The sequence below is a fragment of the Carica papaya genome, chromosome 8 (assembly GCF_054855325.1).
Source record: "Carica papaya isolate Zhongbai chromosome 8, ASM5485532v1, whole genome shotgun sequence".
Classification (NCBI taxonomy): domain Eukaryota; kingdom Viridiplantae; phylum Streptophyta; class Magnoliopsida; order Brassicales; family Caricaceae; genus Carica; species Carica papaya.
The window spans coordinates 11,091,691-11,118,663 of record NC_142316.1 but is presented as its reverse complement, the minus strand read 5'-3'; the positions used below and the strand labels follow the sequence as shown (position 1 = coordinate 11,118,663).

General features: G+C 34.6%; 1 protein-coding gene across 7 annotated transcripts; it reads right to left on the bottom strand.

Moving 5' to 3' along the window:
* Positions 1–168: 168 nt before the first annotated feature.
* On the bottom strand, positions 169–18,128 carry LOC110810734 (5'-AMP-activated protein kinase-like protein). Of its 7 annotated transcripts, none has more exons than XM_088210129.1 (13): positions 17,834–18,126; positions 17,616–17,741; positions 11,524–11,657; positions 10,870–11,436; positions 9,660–9,867; positions 9,321–9,375; positions 9,175–9,225; positions 8,987–9,040; positions 8,192–8,311; positions 7,858–7,979; positions 7,289–7,331; positions 852–998; positions 169–474 (listed from the first exon to the last, which is right to left on the bottom strand). In XM_088210129.1, exons 1-12 carry the CDS (start codon positions 17,992–17,994, stop codon positions 900–902), a joined length of 1,740 nt encoding a protein of 579 aa, XP_088066255.1. In that variant the 5' UTR covers positions 17,995–18,126; the 3' UTR covers positions 169–474; positions 852–899. The 7 variants fall into 7 exon arrangements, 6 of the variants coding, with proteins under 6 accessions (XP_088066255.1, XP_088066253.1, XP_088066254.1 ...); XM_088210127.1 differs by having other exon boundaries at positions 169–485; positions 7,289–7,340; positions 17,834–18,125; XM_088210128.1 differs by having other exon boundaries at positions 7,289–7,340; positions 17,616–17,735; positions 17,834–18,125.
* Between the last annotated feature and the right edge of the window lie 8,845 nt (positions 18,129–26,973).

Sequence of the window (26,973 nt, the reverse complement as noted above, 5' to 3'; positions counted from 1 at the left end):
AAAAAATTTCTTTTAGCCATATAGAACTATCAATCTTTACTTTTACTTTCCTACCTAAAATGAAACAAGATGATCATTTTATCCTCCTTTCCTACAGTTATTTACTAATCAACATAATAATCCAAATAGATTTTAGAAGGCGCCGAAAGAAATGCATTCAAACATGAATTTGCAAGTGGAGAAACTATGATTCGAGTTATATCATGAGCTTTTGTAGTTTTGAATTACATAATGTTAAGCTTGTATTGGCAACAGTGGCAACTACATTTATTCAAACAGTTCTATACTCTCCATCTATTCTCCCAATTGAACCCATTCACGTCTTCAAAAAACCAATTGAAATTTGAAGAGATTATCAGGCAAAGACATTGTGAAAGGACCAATCTTATTTGGCTGCATAACTACAAAAATGGCAGCGGTGAGTCTGAAATCCTACATGCTTCAACAAGTCTTCCCATTCCTCCATCTCTTCCGCTTTATTCCATCTCATAGTGCAACAGCAATCACGATTAGAACATGTCAAAACACAGGCAATTCAACTCAACACTAGCATGTTTAACAATGGAAGTTGTCTACATACAGAATATCAGAAAGCACAAGACAACATTTCACGACAGGACTCTTTTAACAACACAGCCAGCTTCCTACTTCCAGCAACATTAAATAAAAATCCTAATCGTTAATTTGATTCTTCTGAGGAACAACTGGATCTATCCTAATATTATCCCTACAACTATATTATGAATTCTAAAACTAGGGTCTGCTCTGGGATGTAATGTCTTGCTAATTGGAGCTCAATATAAACATTATGCCTGAACAGAGATTTTAGAGTAATTTATAATCTCAAGTACCTCGGAGATGAACCGTGCAGCATAGTTTTGTTCCCTGGAAAAATCATATTATCTGGCTACTCGTAGAATATTGTTAGTTATGTAGCCCCTGCTAACTGACTCTCTTTCAGGATCTGTTCTCCATTGACCATCAATAATAAATTTTATCTGAAAATAGAGAAATCCATTATGAAGTAATCTTGATAAGTTCATAAAACGTAATGCTAGTGACAGAAAATGATGACGATAACAATAATAATAATAATCACACTTCTAACATAATCCATTTTGGACAATGATATAGTTGCATGTTCTCACGGGCAAGATATTTTTTAAATTAGTTCTTGCCATACTCTCGAAGTTATGACAACAATTCAATCTATTTTCAATTAAGTCCCAACCATTTTAGTACATTATCCTCTACAAAAGGAAAAACCGGTGACACTTGCACATAAAAATCATGTAAAAAATGCAACAAAGAATCAAATACCTTACTTAACATTTAGAACAGTCAAAATTCTGTTTCTTTCCTTCCACCCAAGATTTGACAGTAATAATCAGTACAGAAAGCTGGGTAAAGAAGATTATATCTTAATTTCCCGAAAAAGGACAATCTTGACTGTCTTAATGTCAGCACTTACATGGCAGAAATGCAAAATTTTATCTTGTAACTAACAATTTGATTGACAAAAGGATTTGATAGAGAATGGATCATAACATTTGAGTTTATTGCCTAATAGTTTAAAGGTTTAAGAAACAATTTTTTTTAATCAAGGTTAAGAAACAATTTGAAAACAAACTTAAAAGAGAAAATCTATACATGTCATTCTGCCTTTTATAATGTAACTTCATATTCAGTGACAGATTATCATTCGGAAATGAGAAATTTTATAACTGCCGTCTAATGCTTATGCCTTCAGAAAAAGGTTTATTTTTCAGATAAATAAAAGTTAACAAAGATAATGCCTCATGGAAATATGTTGACCGCATTAACACAACTTCAAGGCATAAGTGATGCCTCATGCTCCCCTCCTCCCGTATCTGAGGAATTAGAGATGAGGAGACAACTTAATGGCCAAAAAACAATCTAGTTCATTTTCTCCGCATCTTGGGGAGCGAGCTTTGGTGAGACAGATAGCACATTCTAACATGCATCCATTGAAACATGGAACCAGAAAATAATCACAAAGAGAATCGGAGGATTTCATAGTTGTGCTAATATTTCTCTTGACTGGTTGACCACCTTTGTTCTGAGAATAAAGACTATTATGGTACAGAAGCTAGCATTTTGCAATAGCAACCATAAGCAATGATTAACATTGTTACTGATGAGATTCTAATATATATATGAAGATTTTGAGAGTAGGAAAAACTCCTTTTTTCATCTTATTACATCGATGATTAGTGCCTCATTTTATTGGCAAAACAGAGGAAAATGACAGCTAGCGAAATGAATAATCAGCAAATGACAGTTAGTATTTTGTTACAGTGTCTGATCCTAACAATAAGCTGTCTAACAAAAATAAAAACATAAAGTAGTAACAATAATTGTAAATATAATTTATTTCTAATATTTCTACACTCCCTCTTAATCTAGATTGCGTAAATGTTGAGTAAGCCTACATTGGATATCAATTTGTTAAAGGGGCTTTTGGGAAGTGCCTTTGTTAAATTATCTGCAGTTTGTTGACTTGTAGGAACATGGAGTATTGTAATGGTTTGATCTTCAATCTTCTCTCTAATAAAATGCCTATCTATCTCCACATGTTTAGTTCAATCATGTCATACCATACTTTTATGAGAGTAGTAACTAAGAATTTCATTTCCATTAGAACCCTTTTTAACCAAACTCCCTCACATATTCTATAAGCAAGTGACCAAAATTCAGCTTCTACACTACTTCGTGACACAACAGATTGTTTCTTATTCCGCCAAGTGACTAAGTTTCCCCAAACATAAGTACAGTACCTAAATGTAAATCTTCTGTCAGTTACAGAACCCGCCCAATTTGCATATGTGTAGATTTCAATATTCCTGTTCATTGTTATCTGGAAAAATAGTTCTTGTCCTAGAGTCTTCTTAGGGTATCTTAGTATCCAATATACTATATTCATATGATCATTAGTAGTTTGGTTCATGAATTGACTTACAGTACTTACAGTAAAACTGATGTCAGGTTTAGTATGAGCGAGATAAATGAGTTTGCCCACAAGTTTCTGATATCTTTCTTTATCAACTGGCTTGCCATCAGTTTTAAATCCAATTTTTGTAGTCGTTTCCATGGGTGTTTCTACTAGTTTACACGCAAGCATCCCTGTTTCTTTCAACAGGTCAAGAACATATTTCCGTTGTGACACAGATATCCTCTTTTTAGAACGAACAAATTTCATTCCCAGAAAATACCTAAGTGCTTCAAGATCTTTTATCTCAAATTCCGTTGCAAGAAAAGTTTTGAGTTTATGAATTTCCTCTATGTTATTACCTGTTAAAATAAAATCATCAACATAAACAATTAGGATAGCTTTCTTACCAGAGGCACTGTTCTTGACAAACAGAGTATGATCAGACTGACACTGCTCATAGCCTATATAGTTAACTGCTTCGATGAATCTGTCAAACCAAGCTCTCGGATATTGTTTTAGACCATAGAGTGCCTTTCTGAGTTTGCACACCTTGTGATATTCATATGTGGTCTCAAGGCCTAGAGGAATTTCTATATATACCTCTTCTTCTAAATCTCCATTGAGAAACGCATTCTTTACATCAAGTTGACAGAGAGGCCAATCAAGATTAGAAACAAGAGAGAATAATACCCGAATAGTGTTGTGCTTAGCCACTAGGGTGAATGTCTCCTGATAGTCTATCCTGTAGGACTGAGTAAAGCCTTTAGTCACTAGACGAGCTTTGTACCGATTCACACTTCCATCATAATTGTGTTTTGTAGTGAATACCCATTTGCACCCCACTTTATGTTTTACAGGTGGAAGTTCTGTCAGTTTCCAAGTCTTGTTTTATTCTAAGGCCCTGATCTCTTCTTGAATAGCACCTCTCCACTCTGATAGTGCAAAAACTTCATGAATTGTTTTAGATTCAGTGGAGCTGCCATCAAGATTACTTACATATGCATGATACTTTGAAGACAAGTTATTGAATGAAAACATAATCTTGTATAGGATGTCTAGTACAAGATCGAGTTCCTTTCTGCAAAACAATAGGTAACTCAGTATCATGGTCAGTAATAGTAACAGTATCAGAAATTGTGCCTGAAAACTCATTACCTGATATGTCCTTACTACTTGGAACTGCAATAGACTCATGACAATATGTAGTTGGTTCAGAATCTTTATCAACTGGAGCTTTGTTTCTCCTAATATAGACACGTAACTCTTTGTTGATAGCAGTAGGTACAGGTTCAAGTTCAAACTCTTTGTTACTGGTTTCAGAAAAATTTGATGAGGACTCGGGAATAGTGAAGGAAAGAGAAATGAGAGGTGGTGTACTTATATCCCATACTTGATATTCTTGATTAATACTCTTCCCCTGAATATCAGTAGTGGAATAGAATGACTGGTTTTCAAAGAAAGTAACATCTATAGTGTTGTAGAAACGACGGGTCCCGGGACAAAAACATTTGTATCCTTTTTGACTTGGTGAATATCCAACAAAAATACATTTAATGGCCATTGGATCAAATTTACCCCTGAGGTAAACATGAATATGGACATAGGTCACACAACCGAAAACTTTGTAGGAAAGGGTATAAAGGATATGAGATTGTGGAAAGACCTTTAAGACTATATTATAGGGTGTTCGAAATGCGCGAGTTTGGGAGGGCATGCGGTTTATCAAGTATGCAGCGGTGAGAACAGTCTCTCCCCAAAGAAATTTTGCAATATGGGTAGTGAACATAATTGATCGAGCTACTTCAAGAATGTGTCTATTTTTTCGTTCGGCTATGCCATTTTGTTGTGGGGTATTAACACAGGAACTTTGATGAATAAGACCATGGTCAAAAAAGTATTGGCTCAAAGTGGTTTCAAAGTATTCACACCCATTATCTGATCTCAATACTTGACTTTTAGTGTGAAATTGATTTTGAATCATAGTGTGAAATTTTTGAAAAATTTGGCCAACTTCAAATTTTTCTTTCATGAGAAAGATTCAAGTAATTTTACTGTGTTCATCAACCAAAGATACACTATTTTATTCCAGTGATATTAGTAACCCGAGAGGGACCCCATACATCATTATGGATTAATGAAAAAGATTTTGTGAGTTTGTAAACTGAACTGAAAAATAAATTTCGAATATGTTTAGACAGTTGATATACTTCGCATTGAAAGGAATTTGGATTTTTATTTCGAAATAAAGTAGGAAATAGTTTTTTCAAGTACAAAAAATTAGAATGTTCTAAACGGTAATGCCATAACATGATGGGACATTCCCTATTTAAATTGTTTACAGATTCAGAATTAATATATACTGCATAATGAGTTTGTTCACTAAGAGAAGAGTTGTCAGCTTGCAATAGATAAAGACCCGAATCCATACTAGCATTGTCAATCGTCTTCCCCGAGTTCAAATCCTAAAATTCATACATATTAGAATTAAATGTAGCTACACAATTCAAATCCCATGATAGTTTGCTTATTGACAGGAGATTACAATCCAAATTTGGAACGTATAGCACAGAGTACAAAATTAACTTGGGTAACAGTGCAATTATTCTAGTTCCTTAGACTTGGGAACTAGAGCCATCAACAATTTTAATTGATAATTTACCTCTGCACTTACTGTATTCCTTAAATAGTGAGATATCCTCGATCATGTGATCGGAAGCACACGAGTCAATAATCCACATTCCGCCTTTTTGTAGAATAAATTGAGAAACTAGAAAAATTACCTTTGTGAACTATGGAAGCATTACCCAGAACCATATTGGAAGAAAATATTTTTTGGAGAAGGCTGATCTGTTCAGGACTAAATAGAGGGCTTTTGGTAGGAACGGCTGTAGCTGATTCCTCCTCAGTTGAGACAAAATTGCCCCAATGAGTCTCTTGCTTTGGTGTCTTCTTTTCAGCTGGTTCCCGTGAAGCTTCCAGCATCTTCCACGAACGTGCCCAGGCTGTTTACAGTATTCGCACCATGGCCGTCCCTTCCGCTCAGTCATCCGATTTGTGAGAGCTACACCAGCCTCGGGTGAGAGAGAACTGCTTTCAGCAAGATTAGGGCTGAGTTGCGATTTAACCATCATCACCTTCTTCCTGCTTTCTTCGCATCCCACCTCAAAGAACACCTCTCTGATATTCGGGAGAGGTTTGGTTCCAAGGATGCGTACGCTTACCTCGTCGAGGTATTTGTTCAGTCCGAAGAGGAATTTGAATATTCATTTCTGTTCCACGATGCTTCAGAATCTCCTGGCATCCTTGGAACAATTCCAAGCATGTTCCTCAAAAGTGTCAAGTTGCTGCCATTTTCAGGTAAGAAAATTATAATATTGAGTTACCGTCTTTTCTCCTTAGCGCAGGTCATGAAGACTTGTTTCGACTTCGAAGATGGCGGAAGTATTGTCACGTGTGGAGTAGAACTCACAGGCTGCGACCCAGATATCATGCGCAGTCTCATAAAGGAGAAAATTTTCTCCAATCTCGATGGTCATTGAGTTCACCAGCCAAGACATAACAAGATTGTTCTCTACTTTCCATGTCCGAGCATTTGGATCATTCGCGGGAGGTGGTGAGAGTTCTCCAGTGAGGTATTCGTCCCGGCCTTTCCCTCGAATGAACATTAACACCGAGGACGACCATTGAAAATAGTTACTGTCATTTAGTCGATGACCAATGACGAAAGGAGCCTGATCAGCGAGAGCATAACTGTCAGGCACCGGAAGATAAGAGGCCAAAAGAACTTCGGGCGGAGAAAAAGTCTGTTCATCCATTGCCTATTGAATGCAAAAGGGATGCTGAAGAATTTGGATCAGATAAGCTCTGATACTATGAAGATTTTGAGAGTAGGAAAAACTCCTTTGTTCATCTTATTACATCAATTATTAATGTCTCATTTTATAGGCAAAACAGAGGGAAATGACAGCTAGCGGAAGGAATAATCAGCAAATGACAACTAGCATTCTGTTACAGTATCTGATCTTAACAATAAGCTGTCTGACAAAAATGAAAATAGAAAGCAGTAACAGTAATTGTAAATACAATTTATTTCTAATATTTCTACAATATATATATATAGCAACGGCCAGGATAAGCCTCTTCAGCTTGATCGGAAAGCCAGAGCCTGCTTTTCAGGATATCACCACTCACATGTGCGGAAATTAATGATTCTGATTTTCATGATATTAAGTTCAAACAGTTGCTAGGAGTTGCCAATATATATAACAATGATTGAACTAGGTAATTCTCAGATCTGAAAATGGAAATCACTGTACAAAATATAGTGATTCAAACCTCATAGGTCCCAGAATAAAGCCACAGCACCGTTGACCAACATCTGGATTTCCTGAAGAAGTTACACAATAAGCTCCATGTTTCTTTACCAGTTTTGAGCAGCAAGTATGACAACAATTTTGAGGCAAATTCCATGAAAGCAATGCCATCAATTTTAAATATCAGAAAGAAAAGTTATTGGCTACAGTAAAATTATGAATTGAGAGTGCTTGTGACCAATCCACAGATACCAGCTTTCACAAAATTTACTCCATCATACACATCTTGAATTCCCTATCAGAATAAGTACTTTTAACATGCTGAAAGGAAGTGGGCCATTGAGGCTTCAATTTTATTGCATAGGAAGTAAGTAGAGGATCAAAGTAGCCAAAGCTCAAGATTGCTCAAATCTTATTCCAGAATACAAAGGATTATATGAACTGATACCAATACTGTGCTTCAGTTCAAGGGAGTAACATTAGTTTTAATAAGCTTATCTAGAGATATCTTGAGCACCAACAGAAATAATCAACCGAAAAAAAGTCTGATTGTAGAGGGAGTTATTGGATGAACAACGGAACACAGTATACCTTGAACCTATTGATTCAGTGATGCTCGATGTTTGAGGATCCAGTTTAATCCGATGATACCAACCATTGAAGCTACCAGCTACCTCCACAGTTTCACCATCCCCACAGTATTGGATCTCAACCTGAAAAGAAATGCCCAGGTATTACTTTCACTAAGAGGCTTATAAAGAAGTCAGTCAAAGAACCCACAACATTCAACAATGTCAATGAATAGGAAACTTTAAAAGATATTTCCACTAAATAGATATCATTTGTGTCCATGGGCCCCACATTTCCCAGCTCTGATTTTAGGAAATTCAATAGGGAGGGCCCGCAAGAAAAGGCAGATGATTACCTCTTTAAGTCCTGATAGACTTTCCTCAGCAGCATGTAACTCAGCATCTTTCTCTGAAATAAGTTTCTGAGCCTTGTTAATTTCTGTTTCAGCCTTTGTTTGCAGATCAGATAGAGCAAGCTGACAAAATTTTACAAAAAAAGTAAGAATAGCAAGTTATTTCCAACAGAATCATTTTAACTTACATATACTAAATAAATAACTCCATTTATAAGTTTAAAAAAAAAATTCTGATAGTAACTATCATCTTACAGATGCTCTGTACAAAACTAGCACAAAATATTATAGAGCATAAGGAAAAGCCCAAATATCCTGTAAACATGTTTGTCTGAAATTTACAAGGTGCTTCCATCCCACTAAATGAGAATACACATGACAATCTGTTCAAAGCATCTCTCAGGTAACAACTACCTACTTTTGTATTGCCCGCTACATTAATCTAGTTGTGAATTGCCACAATTTCCATTTGACTGGGGAATTACAAAATAAAGAAACGGATAACTTGACTGGTAATTGCATTTCGATTTTACCTACATTATGTGTCTGACAGCCCATTGATAACAGCAAATAGGTTCCATTTTTCAACATTTGGATTCCATTTTTATCTGCAACCATGTAAATGCAGTCTAACCTGTCTACCAGGTCCAAAACTTGCCCATAACACATTCAAGGAATTAGTAAGCTATGAAGACAATTTAGCAACTACTATGTAGTGGTGGATAGGATGAAAGACCTGAAATCATCCATTTCCCAGGGTACTGGTACAAGTAGTACTTCTGAAAATTACTTATATACCTTTTCCTTCTCAATCTGCTCCTTCAACTTGGTTAATTCCAGCTCCTTTTGGTGCTGATTTGCATAATATATACAATAAAAGACAATCCTAGTTAGTCAAGACAAGAAAAAAATATTAAATCTATGTAGATTTACTCTAACAGTGATATGCAAAAAAGACACTGGATATTTTAAAAAGAAAATAGTACCAGCAAAAACTTGAGATGATTAATTTCGATCTGATTTTCTCTTCTGATAGTCTGCCACATGAAAGAACAAAACTTTAACCGCTAAAAGTTAAAACAAGTGATCAAAAGGACCAAATTATGCAACGTCTGTGGCTGTGTGTGTTGACCTCAACATTCAGATCCTTGTCAACACCAGCATCTTCAGCTTTTGGGTAGTCATCCCTGAAAACAAACAAATGTACTAAGAATACACTTAAATATAGAAAGATAATATGTTCAGCTGAATAAAGTACTCCGAAAATTTTCAGTTAGACAAGACCAATAAAAGTGATTAGTTGCTAAGCAAACCTTTGTTGATGTACATGAATATTCGAAAAAGAAGAACAAAAATCACTCATAAGCTACTAGATTGTTATCTTTTTACAGGATCATAACTCAGGCATGCTTAGCAGGAATATACCAGTGAGACAGATACAGTGCTTCAAGCAACTGTCAAGAATAATAACCTATGAGAATCCGTTAATGTTGCAATTGAAGTAACATCCTTTGGTTGAAATATACTTCCATTTAACATCAAACCAGCATTCATCATGCTACTGCAATCATGTCTGAAGGGTTCTTCGTCAGTCCTTGATTGAATTCCTAGTTCATCCTGTCTTTCAACAAGCTCCTCACTTTCTTCAGTATGTTCACTTAACATGCTGTAGACATTATCTGAGCATCAACAGCCCCACATACTCAACTTCATTTTTCAGAGGCAAAATAAACGACAAAAAATGTCAATTTAAAGAGAAAATCACTCAGAAAATGTTGGAAAAAGCAGAACTGTGGGAGCTACATTGTGCATTAGAAAATAGAAAATATTGACTACCTAGAAATGACTAGTAGGGACCTAAAAAATAGATAGTACAGAAATTAAAATTCATGACCCTGAATAAACATAACATCAATTGTGAAGTTGCACTCAAAGAAGTGAACACTTGAGTATCGTTCGACATATTAACTTGTTATCATTCAACTTTTGATGCCATCAAATGTTTTTTGACAAATACGTGAAATCCTTCTCTATTTTCTCTGATGCTATCTGTCCAGACATACTAATATCTAAATTCAAAAAATCATTGGATAACTAAAATGAACAAAGTCTGTACACCCTCTTCACAACAACAACTAAACAAAAATATCTGGAAAAAGGGCATGGCATAACAAATATGAAAGTGTTTTTTATGAGACGAGCCATGCACTTGAGCAACAATGCACAGTATCTGTGATTAGTTTTGGAACATTCTAACAGAGGTTGCCATTGCAAGTCTTGCTTCCTTTATTCCATGAGAGTCAATGTGGAACCGCTAATTAAGAAAGTGAGCTTAACATCTACATAATGTTCAATTACAGGGAAAAAGTTAAAAAAAAAATATTTACTTATGTTTACAAGTATTCTATTGGCAAAGCGGAAAACTTTTGTAGAGCATTGCAGAGGAAGCAACTAGGTAATGTTAAAGCTCATTGTTAGAAGAGATACTCTGACAACAAATGCATTGTCTTCACATAATATATAATCCTAGCATTTACGCATTGAAAGACAAGAATATTATTGAACGTTATTATTATATCTGTATTCAAGCATACAGCAGCATAAATGCAGCGCACGTTTAGTTCTAATTTTCAAAACATTTAGTATAAAGAGTACAGGTTTGTGATCTATCCCAAGCTTACCTAATGTTGGAGATATGCGTTCACAGAACTTACCTTCAAGCATATCCAAATCCCCGTTCTGAATAAAATTTGCTACCTTTTCTTCTAAGGTTGATGTGCGCAAGGATTCTCCACCAATGCAAGCATCATCAGGTTTGATACATAAACTATCATTTGGACCTTCAGAATAGTTTTCCACAGTGGAGGCAGTTGTGGATGAGAAAAGATATTCAACCATATCATTTGCCTCCCCAGTTGGAACTTCAGTCATATATGATGGGTTTTCCTCTAAGGACAAAGTAGAAGAGGATTCCACAGGCATGCCACTGTCATCAGGACTAAGATCCGGATCAGCATCAATAGCACGAGAATCATTTTCCCCGATAGGGTCACTGGTTGACAAGGCGATATCACCGAAAACATTTTTTTCCTGACTTGTTAAAGTGCTGACTATATTTTCCTTGATGTAGTCATCATCAGAATCAAGTCCCACACCATCGCCCAAATTAGAGAGAGAGTTTTCTGAATAGGAAACTAGAGCTAAGGAGGGTTCTTCTTCAACAACATTGCTCACCTTTTCATCCAGACCTTTTAATTATAGGCAGTTATCATTAACATTGAAACATTATCCTAAACAGAAAATCCACCAAATTATAACAGGAAAACTATGCTGACCTGTTAAACTATCACTGGTAGCAGTTAGCTTTTCATCTGCACTGGGCTGGTGATGATCTAATTTTGTTGAGTTAGCAAGAAGTTCTCTAACAATTTTGTATCCCCTGCGTCTAACTATGTTTGCGAGGTCATTCCTATACAACATTTGCATCAAAATAAAATAGACAAGCATCATTGAAAAGCAATTCATCATTTTCCTATTAACTTTTTCACATGAAACATATGCTTTTTAAAAGGTGATTTTTTAATGTCAAAAGCTAATTATGTTTAATAGACTGGCAAACTTCCCTTGTCTTATTGTCATAGAGAAAGAATTCATTTCTTTATAAGACTTAGACCTCCAAAGAAAAGATCGCAACAACCAAAATTTGATTAATAACATACGAAATACTAAGAATTGCTTTTCTTTTTGCCATAGAGACCCTGTAGTTCTCTCTAAAACTTCTCTCTCTAAAAAATTCTCTCTATTCTTCATTTCCGCTTAAACTTTCCAAAACAGATCCTTTCTTTCTATCAGTCTTTATACTGTTTTAATCCTTTTCAAACACTCGGGAATAAGCTTAGGGCGTTTTGGGTCGGCCATCCTCACCTATTTAGCAAGGTACGTGGGGGTCTTAAAGCGAACAAAAGAAATCAACATGGAAGTCCAGAATGACCGGAGATTCTTGGTTATTGAGAATAAAACTTTTGATTTGGTAAGCGAGGGAAGGAAAATGGACGGACTGCGAATTTGCGAGAATGGGAGAGGTTTCCGAACTTCGATATCTCTAGGAAAGGTGGAAATTGATTGGTTGTTGAAGGCATTTGAAGAATTTTACTGGTACAGCATCAAAACACCATGGGTGAAACGTTTTCGAGGCCACAACAGAGATCTGTGGATATTGTTTGGAAAGAATAGGAGGGGTGTGTATCTACTTATTTCGGAATCATGGGAAAGGAAGACGAGGCGCATTTTTATCCCGGATGGGTATCAGGGTAGAGGCTGGTGGCTCTTCATGGCGGCTGCCTTTGAGTTGGAGAACCGAAGTTTGTCAATCTGGACTCCAAAAAATATTCGGAGAGAAAGGTGATTGTGTCAAGTGGGAGGACCTTAGTTCAGGACGAACATCGTATGTTCTACTTTAGTTGTCCATATTGTGAAGCGGTGATCCAATATTCCAAAGCGATGGGGGGAGGCCGAAGTTATGCGGCAGCGCTTAACACTGCGAGGAAAACAGACTCATGGGTAGGGCAAACTCGATCAATGAAGTTTGTGGATGGAAGCAATCTAATAACCCGACCCGGTCCGCAAAAGCCTTGGGTGGGAGATCAAAGGAGCTATGGTTTTAATGGCCCTGGCCGAACTCCTCTTGGGTTGTTGGGCATGAGACTGTATTCACAAGAAGAGAAGAGTAAAAGTATTGTGGTATCGAGTTAAAAGGAGGATGGGCCAAAAAGGAAGAAAGACACTCTTATGGCTGTTAGGCCCGTTGGTAGCAAAAATGTGTGTAGTGAGTCCTCGGTTTCAAAAGAGGTGCAAGCCTCGACAGAAGTTCCAATAGAGAATATGTAGTGTAAGGAAGGTGGATTTGAGATGGTTGGTGAAGAAGCAATCAACGGAGAAGAGTTGATGCTTGCTCGATTGCTCGATGAACGTGATGCAAGTTTACTTGAGGGGATGGCGGATGAGTTGTCGAAAAACAAGATTGATGACATGGAGTTTCTAGAGGAAGGGGAAAACCCTAACGACAACGAGCAGGCAATTGTTGTGTTAGAAGAGGAAGCTCAAGCCTTGGATGCCTAGATAGTGACCAAGAATGAGAAAGCAATCAGTGTGTTCTTCCAGTCTAAGGCACCAGTATGGCAAGCAGATGAAAGCAGCTCAAGTTGGGTCTTACACAATATCCGTAAATTCAGCAAGATGATGGGTGTTTCATTGGATGGAATAGAAGATCAGATATTTGGTTTCTTTTCCGAAATATATAAAAGGCGTGTTGAGAGAAAAAAGATTGAAGAAAAGGGAACAAAAGGGAAGAAAAAAGCTGAGGGAGGTATTCCGAGAGAGCTGAAAAGATTAGAATTTGCGGTGAATTATGATGGGAGGAAAAAGGAAGGGGAGATTGAGGAAGCCCATAACAGAAACTAGTCTTAATGATTGACAAAATTGTGTCTTGGAATGTGAGGGGAATGAATGACAACAAGAAGAGATCAGTAATCAAGAGTTGTCTGGGGAGATGGAAACCATCGGTTATCTGGCTACAGGAAACGAAAATGGAATCTATTGACCACAATTTGTTAAAAAGTATCTGGAAACTGGGGAACATTGGTAGCCAGTGTGTACCGGCCAAAGGAGTTGCAAGGGGTATTGTGGTGATGTGGAATGAAGATCGTGTTCGTTGCATGGATGTTCTGATTGGTGAAGTCTCTCTGTCCGTTTTATTTAAGAGCTGCAGGGGGGGAGTGGATTGGGTATTCTCTGGAATTTACTGTAGAGGAAACAAGAAGGAAAGAGAACTTTTATGGAAAGAGTTACATATTTGTAAAAAGAAATGGGGGTGCCACTAGGTGGTTGGTGGCGATTTCAATATGATTATGAAAAGAGATGAGAGGAGCAATGGTAACTTTGAGACTCATACTGCAATGGAGTTTGTTGAAGCGGTGGAGGAGCTGATTTGGCTGATATTCCGCTGTTGGGAGGGAAATGGACGTGGACAAATCAAAGGGTTAATCCTTCTTGTTCCAGAATTGATAGATTCCTCATTTCTTCTTCTATTCTTCTTCAGTTTCCGGGAATTACACAGACCTTGCTTCAATGGACTATATCTGATCATTACCCTATTTGTCTCGCCTTTGATGGTATCACGGCTCCCTTCAGGCTGGATAATAGGTGGGTGCATGAAGCAAAATTCAGGGCTCTGGTGGAGGAGAAATGGAAGGGTTATGAGGTATCAGGTACTGCTTCTTTTAGAATCGCGCGCAAACTGAAAATGTTTAAAAATGACATTAAAGAGTGGACTAAAGGGGAATTGAGAAAGGAGGAGGAATATATGGGCAGTCTGCTTAAGGAATTAGGGGACTTGGATGATAAGGAAGGTAGTGAAGGTCTGGATGTAAAGGAATTAAGTAGACAGGATGAAATTAAAGTGTTGTTTGCTAAACAGGCCAGAATTGAAGAACAAACATGGAGATAGAAATCCAGGGAGAAATGGCTAAAAGAGGGTGATAAGAACAATAAATATTTTCATGCTTTAGCTAGCCATCGAAGATGCAGCAATTACATTGAGGAGTTGTGGGTAAAGGGTGTGAAATGCATCGATAATGACAAAATGAGAGAGGCTGCCACATCTTACTTCAAAGAGTTATATGAGGAAGAGTTCAAGATTCGGCCGAGACTTGACGGTCTAACTTTCAAGAGTATTAGCGTGGATAGCAGGAAAAATATTGAGGTTGTTTTCACTGAGGAAGAGGTCCTTGCTGCCTTAAAAAGTTGCAATGGTGACAAGGCACCGGGACCGAATAGTTTTAATATGAATTTCATCCAAGTTTTTGGGGAGGTGATTAAAGATGATATCATGGAAGTTTTTAATGAATTCCATGAAAATGGAAAATTTGTTAGGTCCCTCAATGCCACTTTTTTGGTGATGATTGCCAAAAAGAAGGGGGCGAAGCATGTTAATGATTTTCAACCTATAAGCTTGGTGGGGTGCATTTATAAAATTATTGCAAAAGTCTTTGCGGCCAGGTTTGCTAGTGTTTTGGGTGAGGTAATTAATGAATGCCAACATGCGTTTCTGGAAGGAAGACAAATTCAAGATGCAATACTTGTGGCAAATGAGGTGGTGGATGAGCTGGTCATGAATAATATTGATGGCCTGATCTGCAAATTGGATATGGAAAAGGCATATGATCATGTCTGCTGGGATTTTGTCGACGCATGTTGGGAGGGTTGGGTGTTGGGCATAAATGGAGAATATGGATGAAAGCATGTTTGTGTACCACATCTTTTGCGATCTTAATTAATGGAGGGTCTTCCAAAATTTTTTCAAGGTCTAGGGGCTTAAGGCCAGGGGATCCATTTTACCCTCTCTCCTTCATTGTTGTCATGGAAGCTTTAAATGGACTGATGTATAGAGCTCGTGATCTTGGTCTGATTAGAGGGCTGACTGTTGGTAGAGGGGACAACAAAATGAAGATCTCATATTTGTTTTTTGCTGATGACACACTACTGTTTTGTCAACCGGAAAAGAGAGATCTGTTGTATCTCAAGAGTCTTCTCTTGTGTTTTCAAGCAGTGTCGGGCCTTAATATTAATCTCCAAAAATCTGAACTTGTTAGGGTGGAGAACAACGGTGAAGGCGACTGTTTTGCCAAAATATTGGATTGTAAGCTTGCCAAGCTGCCTCTCAAATATCTTGGGGTCCCACTAGGAGCTAAATTCAAAGATAAACTACCTTGGGATCCTGTAGTAAAAATGTTTGAATCGAGACTTGCGAGATGGAAAAGAGAGTTTCTATCAAAGGGTGGTAGACTCAGTCTTATAACGAGCACTCTTTTTTGAAAGAAAAAAATTTTTTTTTTTTTTGTAAGACTTATAACGAGCACTTTTGCTAATCTTCCTATCTACTACTTGTTTATTCTTACCATTCCATGTAGCATTGCTAAAAGGCCGGAAAACATTCAAAGCTGCTTCCTTTGTGGTGATGGAGAAGAAAAAAGAAAATATCAATTGGTAAACTGGTTTGAAATTAAGAAACCGAAAACGGAGGGAGGTTTGGGTATTTGCTCTCTTGTTGAAATGAATATGGCGCTTAAGGGCAAGTGGTTATGGAGGTACATGAAGGATGATGGAAAGCTTTGGAAAAACGTTATCGATGCTAGATGGAGTGGGGCTGCTCTTGAAAGGATAGGGGGGTTAGACAGAAGGGGTTATGGTCTGGGTCTGTGGAAAAACATAAAGAAGGGGTAGCCTGTTTTCAAAGAATGTATCAAGTGGCAGTTAGGCAGAGGCAATATCATCAGATTTTGGCAAGATAAATGGTTGGATGGGGACTGCTTAAAAGATAGATTCCCAAGGCTGTATGCAATTGCAGAAGATATATATATGCGGGTTGAGGGTGCGTATTCTTAGACGAATGGCAGCTGCTCTTGGTTGGTTAATGTTAAATGTAATCTGAATGACTGGGAAATTGGGGATTATCTAGAGTTATTGGGTTTGATTGCACAATATCAAATCAATGATAAATCGGACCATGCTATTTGGAGGCTGAACAAAAAGGGAGAGTTCTCTGTGTCTTCATATTATAAATGGATTATTGATAAGAATACCAGCAGAGGGTACTCTTTCCCTCACAATCTGATTTGGAAAGCCAATCTTCTTCCGAGAATAGTTTTTTTTTGGCTGGGAGGCTTACCGGGAAAGCATTCTGACTCTTGACATATTACAAAAAAGGGGTTTAAGCCTGGCAAATCGCTGTTTTATGTGCAGGGAGGCAGAGGAGTCCTGCTGCCACCTCCTCCTTAGCCGCCCGGTCGTGTATGAGTTGTGGTGTATGATTTATATAACTTACTGGGTATTGTTTGGGTCTCTTCAGGTTCGGTGATGACAGAAGTTTGGGCATGGGGTGGGATTCACTCCACAAAGAATATTGTAAAGATTATTCCTTTTATTATCTTTTGGATCATTTGGAAAGAAAGAAATTATAGAACTATTGAGGGTGTAGAAGTTGATAGACACAAACTTAGAGATAGGTGGTTTAAGTATTTTGGTTCTTGCATACTGGGGCATGACATTACTAGGGATGAAAATTTTGAGGATGTCATTGATACCCTTACGTCTCTGTAAATTCCTTTGTATACGGGCGGTACCCATTTGGTGCCATTCTAATTTTATTCTAACATTTTCTTTCCAAAAAAAAAAAAATAACATACGAAATACTAAACCACCTCATACAACAATTACCCTTATCTACGGAAAAACCTCTTTGTTCAATCATTCACCCACCCAGACCCCGAAAGAATTATCTTCAACCTTTTTTGTGAAAGCTCAACAAAGAAACGCCCAACTGGGTATGAATGGAAGTAGAGAATGGAAAATAAATGAGAAACATTTGAACCTTCCATGTAGAGAAAATTCCTTCATGGTGGGGACATGACCTTCAGGAAGCCCAACCTCTGAAACAAGTTCCCTAATTTCCTTGCAAAGCTCCTCATTGCTTTTCACTTTTCTACTAGCCCTGCTCCTGCCATTCATCCAGCCAAAAAACCCAAGGATAATTAAATTTAGAAAGAACCCAGAGAAGAAAATTTCTGAGTAATCTTTTGGAAGGACGACCTGGGTCTGTTTACTGAAGAAGCAGCATAAATGGTGAAGCGGCTCTGAGATTGGCATCCATGGATGCTCCACTTACAACTCCACTGAAGGTGTGTGGGTCTATTCGAGAATTCCTGAGCTGTTAATGAGAGAAAAACTGGGAGACGATAGAGTACAGCCATGAGAAAGCACCGTCACTCAGAGTGGGCATGGAGAAAGAGAGGCAAAAAGACTTCCTTTTTCCACCTCTAGCTTCCAGATTCATAACAGAATGATGAACTTGTGAAGGAGAACGACTGTTTTTTGGTAATTTGGACTAGAAGTGTTTTAAAGTTTTGTAAAAGTAATATTATATTTAATTAATTATATTATAAAATTAATAGTAAATACTGAATAGTTAAAAGATTAAATAATTATTAAAATTAATTTTTTAGAAAGTATTATTTTTTTCTATAATTATTTAATAATTTAAATTATCTTAAAATATTTTATTTGTTTGTGTATTTCTTATTATATTCAATATAAATATTAATTTTAAATTATTATGAACTAATTTCAAAATAAATATTATTTTTAATTTTTAATAAATAGAAAATTAGTAATACCAACTAATATTATTTTTTATATTTTATTAATTAATGAATATTAATAAATATACTTACTAAAAATAATACTTACTTCCTCCACTAAAAGTTATTTCTCCAAAACATCTAATGTCAATTTTTTATTTCATATTTATCTAAAAAAATATATTTTTGCTTTTAGTAAAAAATTTTCTATTTTTTAGTTTTTGGATAGATTTTGTACTTTTTAACAACAAAAGCAAAAGTAAAAGTTGGAGTAAACAAATACTTTATTATTAATTAATAAAATATTGCAATTAATCACAATAAAATTATAGAAACATTACTTATATTTGATATTCTACTTTTCAAAACATAACTCTATATTAGAATGATACAAAATTTTATTTGATTATTTACAATTTGATTATATGTAAAAAAAAAAAGCAAACAGATTTAGCACTTAGTTAAAAGTAACATAACAAAACTTAAAAATAAGCTGTGATAAGATTAACATCTTAGGTTCTTCATCTTTTCTTCTTCTCCTCTCTCTTTTCTAATATACCTTTAAAGTGAATTTTTATTTTTATTAATTTCTTTTTTCTTAAAAAAAAAAAGAGAATATCACTTACTAATTTCTCATTAGGATGTTCATATTAAAAAATTAGACCAGACTCGACTGTTCAGTTTGAATCATACTGCACCAAATACTGGTTAGTCTAGTCATTAATCCATTAATCAGATGACTGAAAATTTGATCTATTTTTATTCTTCGGTTTAGACTGAAGCAAACTAAAATGAACTGCATTAAAAAGATTGAGGAAAAAAAAAACCTCAAATAAAAGAGATGATTATTAGTCCAGTCTTTGGTCTGGACTCTTTATTCTATTTTACACTTAGTTCAATCCAATTTCAAATTGATGAACACCTCTTTCTAATTAATGTTTAAAAAATCTTTACCTAAATACTTTGACATCAAAGGCATTTCAATGGTCAAATTACTCCTCAAACTAGAGTTTTTAATTTTAAAATTTCTCTTGATTTTGCCTCTTTTTGTCTTTCTAAATTTTTTGCTCTCAACTTTTTTTGGTTTAAAAAAAAAACTCTCAAAGCTCTATTTCATGATTCATACAGCCTTTTTAAGAAGAATATAAAAAGCTCTAAGTCAAATACCTTCCTTAAAATCTCTAGTTTTTTTTTTCTAAATTTAAAAGTTCTCTCTCACTCTATAAGTCACTTTCTTAATCATCACTATCATGATAGTCGTTCCCCCTTATCTATTAAAGTAGTCACAGAAAGCAATTAATCCTCAATGTCTAAACATACTAATAAAGACAATAATCCAAGGGTTCGCTCTTTGACAATAAGCTATAGGTGGAACTGGATCTCATGTAATGTTAGTAGAACAAGGTTACTTGATATTTAAATAGGCATTCATGATGTAAAAGTTGATGTTGAACTAAGAGTCGAAAAGATTAAGGAAGAATAAGCGAAAAACAGGATCTTGTTATATGAGTACAAGTAGTCAAAGGAGGTAATGAAAGAGTTGAGATGGAAACTAAGAGGAAGAATGATAATAGGAAGAGCTGGGGATAAGGAAAAGGGTTAAGGAATTTAAAAGACTATTTTCGGCAATTCAGATATGGGGCTACTATAGGGATTAATGAGTTGAATTCGAATAGGTTTCATAAAATTCAAATTCAATCTAGCAATAAAAGCAAACAAAAAAACTCAAACAAGCCCTAAAATTTGAGATGGGTTCATTAAAGTTGTTTTACTTTTGCCTCAACCATATTTCCTAGTGAAACTCCACCTGACCTAAATCACTATAGGTTTACACATTTTATCTTTTTTTAATGTTTTTCTCTCGATCTTCTTTTTCTTTAATATGATGTTCTTAATCTCCTTCAGAAACCCATAAATTTCCTTGAAAAAAAAAATTAAACACTGAATCCACCCTAAATTGATCCATTAAACTTTGGCCCTATGTTCTCCTATATATTCGATATCCAACCTTCAATTCTTTATGCATTTATTTCTTATTTGATACTACTTTCTTCTCGAGCTAAAAGGCTGATAAATATCTCCCACCATTGCTTAGTTTGAACAGTTGGATTATTTTTTCTCTCTATCTTGGATTCTTTTAAGCACTTAATAAACTCACATGATGGAGCAATGTATTGAAGGAGATTATCTATTCTTAGGGACTAAACAAATGATGTTTTTATTTGTAGATGTTTTTTCGTCAAAAACATTATGCACAATTAATGGGTAATTCAATTTTATAACATTTTTTTCATTAAAACCGTAATAAAAATACTTAATTCTATAATGTTTTTATCATAAAAAACGTAATGGAAAAACTTAATTCTATAACGTTTTTCTCATTAAAAACTGTTAAGGAAATACTTGAAGAATTTATGAATTTGAGTTATTACACAAACCATTAAAAAAAATAACTTACATTCTCCTGCTTCGTCTATATAGTTCATCAACAATACTCAAATTTTACGAACCATTTCTCCTAAGAAAAGAGGGAAAATACATGAATCATGGCAATAAGTTCTCTAAAAAATGAGTATTATCTTTCATGCATCAGTATGCATTTCTTCTTTAAATTTGCTCATTATTACTTAATAAATAAACCTTATTTTATTATAGGTATATTTTTCAAAATAAATAGATAAATGTGTACACAAAAATATCAAAATAAAAAACATCACAAATAAATAAAGTTTCGTTAATATTTGCTCTTATAACAAAATTTACACAGTGGAACCTATTGGAATAAAAAAACTTTCCAAATCAATATATCTTTAAATCTAAACACGCAATCTCGTACCGAATTAATGAGAAAAGATAAACGGAAGCGTACCTGGATTTATCGCAGAAGATTCAGTTATGTTATGCAGTAGATTCTTCCCGAATCAACATGATGCCTCAAAAACTAGTTTTTTTTTTTTTGCGACGGGATTTTAGAAAAATAAAATGATGAACACGTGATTTGAGGACCATAACTTCTTTTATATCGACAAATTTTTGTAAATTCTATTTCACTTATCATAAAACGAGAATATTATAAAAATAATATCTGTACATTACAAGTTCATACTTAAGCTTGATGCATTAAACTCCAATATTGTTTAACCGTATTTGATCACTTTTAAATTGACTAATAAATTGATAGTTTGATACGCATATCAAGGTGCACATTAAACCCACATGTCGGGAAAAAATCCAACAATCTCTCACTTGAATTTTATGTGACACCTTAATTATGCATTATATAATCGTAAGAGTACTCAGAACTATGTTATCAATACCTGAATGTATCACTAAACAATTATGTTCATCGATCATAATGACAAAAGATTAAAGTGGCATTTGCTACAACTATCGTAGCTAAACCCATCAATGATCACGTATATCAATATAACCGAACAACATGGATCAAGTATGGATGTGCAGCATAAAAATTACATGTTATGTGATTTAAGCATGTCTATTTCCAACTGATTTTGCCTTAACCTTAGTAAGATCAATTACAAAAAAAAACTCGTAGATAATATATATAAACAAAAACAAAATAGAAAATTGGAATGAAACCATATATACATAAACCAAAATAAAAGTATAAAGTTTATGACATGTCTTACAAAATAAATGCAATTAAGGAACAAAACTCCTACTGAAACTACATATCATCTAGGGATATAACACTCATATGAGTATTGTACTCATGAAAGACCTTAGGTGGTAATCCTTTAGTGAGATGATCTACAATCATGGAGTTTGTTCCAATATGCTCTATTAATATTTGCTTATTCTGAACTCTTTCTTTAACAATGAGGAACTTGATATCTTTATATTTTGATTTCGTTGAGCTCATGTTGTTATTAGAATATATAATTGCTGATTTATTGTCACAAAATAATTTTAATGATCTCTCTATTCCATCAATAATACATAGCCCTGTGACGAAATTTCATAGCATAATTTCGTGATTGGATGCCTCATAATAAACTACAAACTCTGCTGGTATAATAGAAGAGACTACAAGCATTTTCTTAGCTCTCTTCTAGAAAATAACTCCCCCAACAAATAAGTAGATATAGCTTGATGTAAATTTTTTGCTATCTTGACATCCAATGAAATCAGAATCAGAATAACCAATAATCTCCAACTTATCTAACCTCTTGTATGTGAACATATAACATTTTGTTCTCTGTAGATACGCAATGATACGTTTGGCTGTTTTTCAATGATTCATACGTGAATTACTTAAATATCTACCTAATATCCCAATAATGTACACAATATCTGGATGCGTACATAAGACTCGCTACAACTGAAGTATAAGGAATTTTTTCCATCTCCGTAGTCTCTAGATCATTCTTGGGGCATTAACTTAGAATAAACTTATCTCCTTTAAATATTAGAGAGTGACCTAGTTTACAATCCTGTATGTCAAACCTTTTGAAATTTTTTTTTGATATAGCTCTTTTATGATAATCCAAGAATACCCCGAGAGAGATCTCGATGTATCTAGATCTCTAATACAAAATATGCATCCCCAAGATCTTTCATCTCAAATTTCTTTGTCAGAAATATCTTAGTTTCGTGCAATAAACCTATATCATACTGATAAGTAGTATGTCATCAATATATAAAAATAGAAAAATATAATTACTTCCATTGAACTTGTGGCATACATAATCTTTCACTAAATTTATTTCAAAATCAAATAAGATGATAACTTGATGAAATTTGTGATACCATTGACGGAAAGCCTACTTAAGTTCATAGATGGATTTTTTTTTAATTTATATATCATTTGTTTTGTATCTATGGATACAAAGTTTTATAATTGCACCATATAAATCATCTCATCAATGTCACTATTGAGAAACACTGCCTTAACATCCATATGATATAACTCAAAATTAAAATGTGCTATTTAAGCCATTATAGTCTTGAAAGAGTTTTTCAACAAAATCAGAGATAAAATCTCTTTATAATTGATGTCGTGTTTTTGTGTAAAGCTCCTAGCAACAAGACAAGCTTTGTACCACTCCACATTACTTTTCGAATCCCTCTTGGTCTTAAATATTCATTTGCAACTAATGAGTTTCGTATCCTTAGGCAATGAGATAAGATCCCAAACATCATTGTCCTTCATAAACTTTATCTCTTCATTCATGACATCAATCCACTTTTGAGAGTTAAAATTTTTCATGGCTTGATGGAAGGTTATTTCATCTTTCACTATACCAATGTCAAACTCATATTTTTGTAGTTATACAATATAATTATCTAGAATTGCATTTCTCCTCTCTCTAGTGGATCTCTTTAATGACATAAGTTCTTAAGGGTGTGAAGTTTGTGCTTCAGGAACAGTTTTCTGAACAGGAATGGGAGATATTATAACATTGTCTTTATTTGGATTTATTTCTTGAATAATGCTATGTATAAGAACCTGATCCTAATCATTGTCAAGAGTAATTGAAGGAATAGGAATATCGACTCATTCCTCTTTAAAGACAAGGTCTCGAACTCTTTTTTACCCTTGTAAACTCAATATTCTCAAAGAACTGGTATTTTCCATCTCAAAAATTATTTTAACAGTGATATTATAAAACTTGTAACCCCTGGATCATTCAGAATAACAAAAAAACTAGCAACTAATAGTTTTGGAGTCCAGTTTTGTTTCTTGTGGCCTATAAGGCCTGACTTAATAGTTCTAGAGTCTAGTTTTGTTTCTTGTGGCCTATAAGGCATGACCTCAACTGAATATCCCTAAATGTACAAATATTTCAAATTAGACTTCTTACCCATCCAAAGCTCATAAAGGGTATTTATAGTTACTTTAGTTGGAACTCTGCTGAATAAATATGTTGCAGTCTTTAATGTTTCTCTCTATAGTAATTCAGGTAAGGTAGAATGACTAATCATACGTCTCACCATATCCTTAAGTGTTTTGTTTCGCCTTTCAGCAACACCATTCATGTTAGAACCTAACATAGTGTACTATGGGACGATACCGCATTCCTCTAAGAATCAAGTAAATGGCTCCGAACACTATTCACCTAATACATCATATCTACCATAGTATTAACCATCATGGTCAGATCTAATAGTCTTAATCATTTTGTTGAGTTAGTTCTCAACTTTTACTTTAAAACTCTTGAACACATCAAAGGACTAAGATTTTTCATGAATGGGATATATGTATCCATATATGAAATAATCATTTATGAACGTTACGAAATATCGTTGACCATTTCAAGAAACCGTAAGAAACGGTCCACAAATATATGTATGAATTAATCTATTTATAGCCCTGTTAGCATCAAATCTCTTAATGTTTGTTTATTTTTCCTTGATACAATGGACATATCATTCAAAATCTATAAAATCAAATGGATCTAGAATTCCATCTGACATAAGTCTCTCAATTCTCCTTTAGGAGATGTGACCTAATATTTTATGACATAATGAAGTGGAATTCTCCTTGGTTAAATTTTCCTTTACGCCTCTTGTACCAATAAATAAAGAGTATCATGCGCTGATAAAGAACCAGAATTAACCAGATTTGAATTAAGAAAAAGACTAAATTTTTTATTTTTAAATGAACATAAATAACCAAATTTGTCCAATACAAAAACGGAAATCAAATTTTATCTAAATGATAGTACAATAAAAGTCTCTTCTAAATCTAAATAAAATTCAATCCTTAACAACAATCTAAACTTGCTAATTGCTACCACCTCGACTGGTTTGCCATCGTCCAAATAAATAAATCTGGCACCATCACTTGATTTGCGGCAATGAAGGCAACCCTGTATAGACACACTGATGTGAGTTATTGCACCAGAATCTATCGACCAAGTGTATGTAAGTATAAAAGTTAAATTAACCTTAGAATAAAGTTAAGAAACAAATCTTTCTTTATGCACAACGCATGATAGTTTGTGCATTACTTCTTCTGGTGTCCCAGAACTTTATAGAAGAAACAAATATTTTCGATCTAAACCTTTTATTGTTTCTTCTGTTGTATTGGAACCATAATAAATGTACCTTTTTTTTTCTTATTTTTCTCAAACTTTGAGATCACTAAGAAATGAGCACTCTCTGTTCTCTCATATTTGAACATAATGTGAAATGAGTTTATTGAGATTTTAAGATTCTTTCTGACAGTTGTATGTCACTTTGAAATGATTAAATTATGGCGTAAGAGAAATCAAAACAAAGTGCACAAGTACTTCTTCTGACAATTCTACTGTAGTGTCTTGAATTTTGTATGCACATGTGACATCTCTATTATGTGTCTCTGATGTTTCGATTTCCTTTATACCTCATAAACACAAGAGTTGACAGAAGTCTACATGCTTTGTTCTTATCACTTATGGCGAAATGTTATTCTAGAAAATGAAAGAAATTTCTAACTGTTGTGATCTCATCGAACATAGTGCCCGGAGAAACCTCTAGAATGGTGTGTTATATAACTAACATACTCATATGGTTTGACTGATCCCATCTTTCAAACTCCTTCTTTTCCTCAGAGATACTGTCAGGAGTAATATGATCGGGTTGATCAACCTATAAAGCCCAATTCAAATCCATAATTCCAAGCACAAGTTGAACATTGTTCTTTCATTGCTTGAAGTTTGTGTCGTTCAAAATTAGGATGGAATTTACATTTACGGTGATACTTCATGTAGAAAATGAAGCTGAACAGAGAACATACAAAAATAAATTAATTAATATTCACATAAAACTGTAAATCATAAAATTTAATAATGAATTTTAAATAAAAGTATATTCACATCTCAAGATATCGAGTACTCCATTAACACTCTATCTTTAGATATAATATTAACTTGTAAATTGTACCATGTAATAGTAATTAAATACAGACAGTCGGAATACATTAAATAATAAATATTTATTTGGGTCGATTTAAAGTTCACATGTTATACTGAATAACTGTTATGTATTCATTACCATAAAAATTGAATGCAATAATATTAAATATTAACCTTCATTTGGGCCGATTAACATCCACATAAATTACACCAATACAACTGTTTACATCATGAAATAAATAAATTATCCACAAGAGATATTACTTTCGTGACATGTTATGTAAATCAATTTATTTCAATATGTATGTGCATATGCCAATATTAAAATTCAAAACTAAAACCAAATTTAAACTAAATAGGAAGAAAATCAACTATAAAATGACCAAAAATACTTTTTAAAAAATTCTGTTTTTTTTGTCAAATGGTTGACTGTTGACCGGTCAACTAGTGACCGGGTCGGGTTAACATCTGGTTAGGCCTTGGGCCGAGTTGGTTTTGAGCCGGGTTGGCCCAGCCCAAACCCATTTGGGCTTTGGCCCACCCGAATGAGCCTCTCTATTTTTTTCCCTTTCATTATTTTCTTTATTTTTTTTCCTTCTTGTGGACCAAGCCTATATAACTTAAATTTAAAAAAACAAATGTAAACCTTAAAAACCCAGCTCATTTGGGCCTAAAACCCATAAGTCCATAACTTAAAAAAAAAAAAATTTCTCCTTCTTCTTCCTCACACCCG

What these genes read in the sequence shown, in the direction of transcription:
- LOC110810734 (XM_088210127.1), bottom strand. Translation starts at nt 17,994, where the DNA reads ATGGCTGTACTCTATCGTCTCCCAGTTTTTCTCTCATTAACAGCTCAG. An exon ending in TCTTCAGTAAACAGACCCAG is followed by an intron (nt 17,742 to 17,833) that starts GTCGTCCTTCCA and finishes GATGAATGGCAG; the next exon opens with GAGCAGGGCTAGTAGAAAAG. An exon ending in ACTGAATCAATAGGTTCAAG is followed by an intron (nt 7,341 to 7,857) that starts GTATACTGTGTT and finishes TAACTTCTTCAG; the next exon opens with GAAATCCAGATGTTGGTCAA.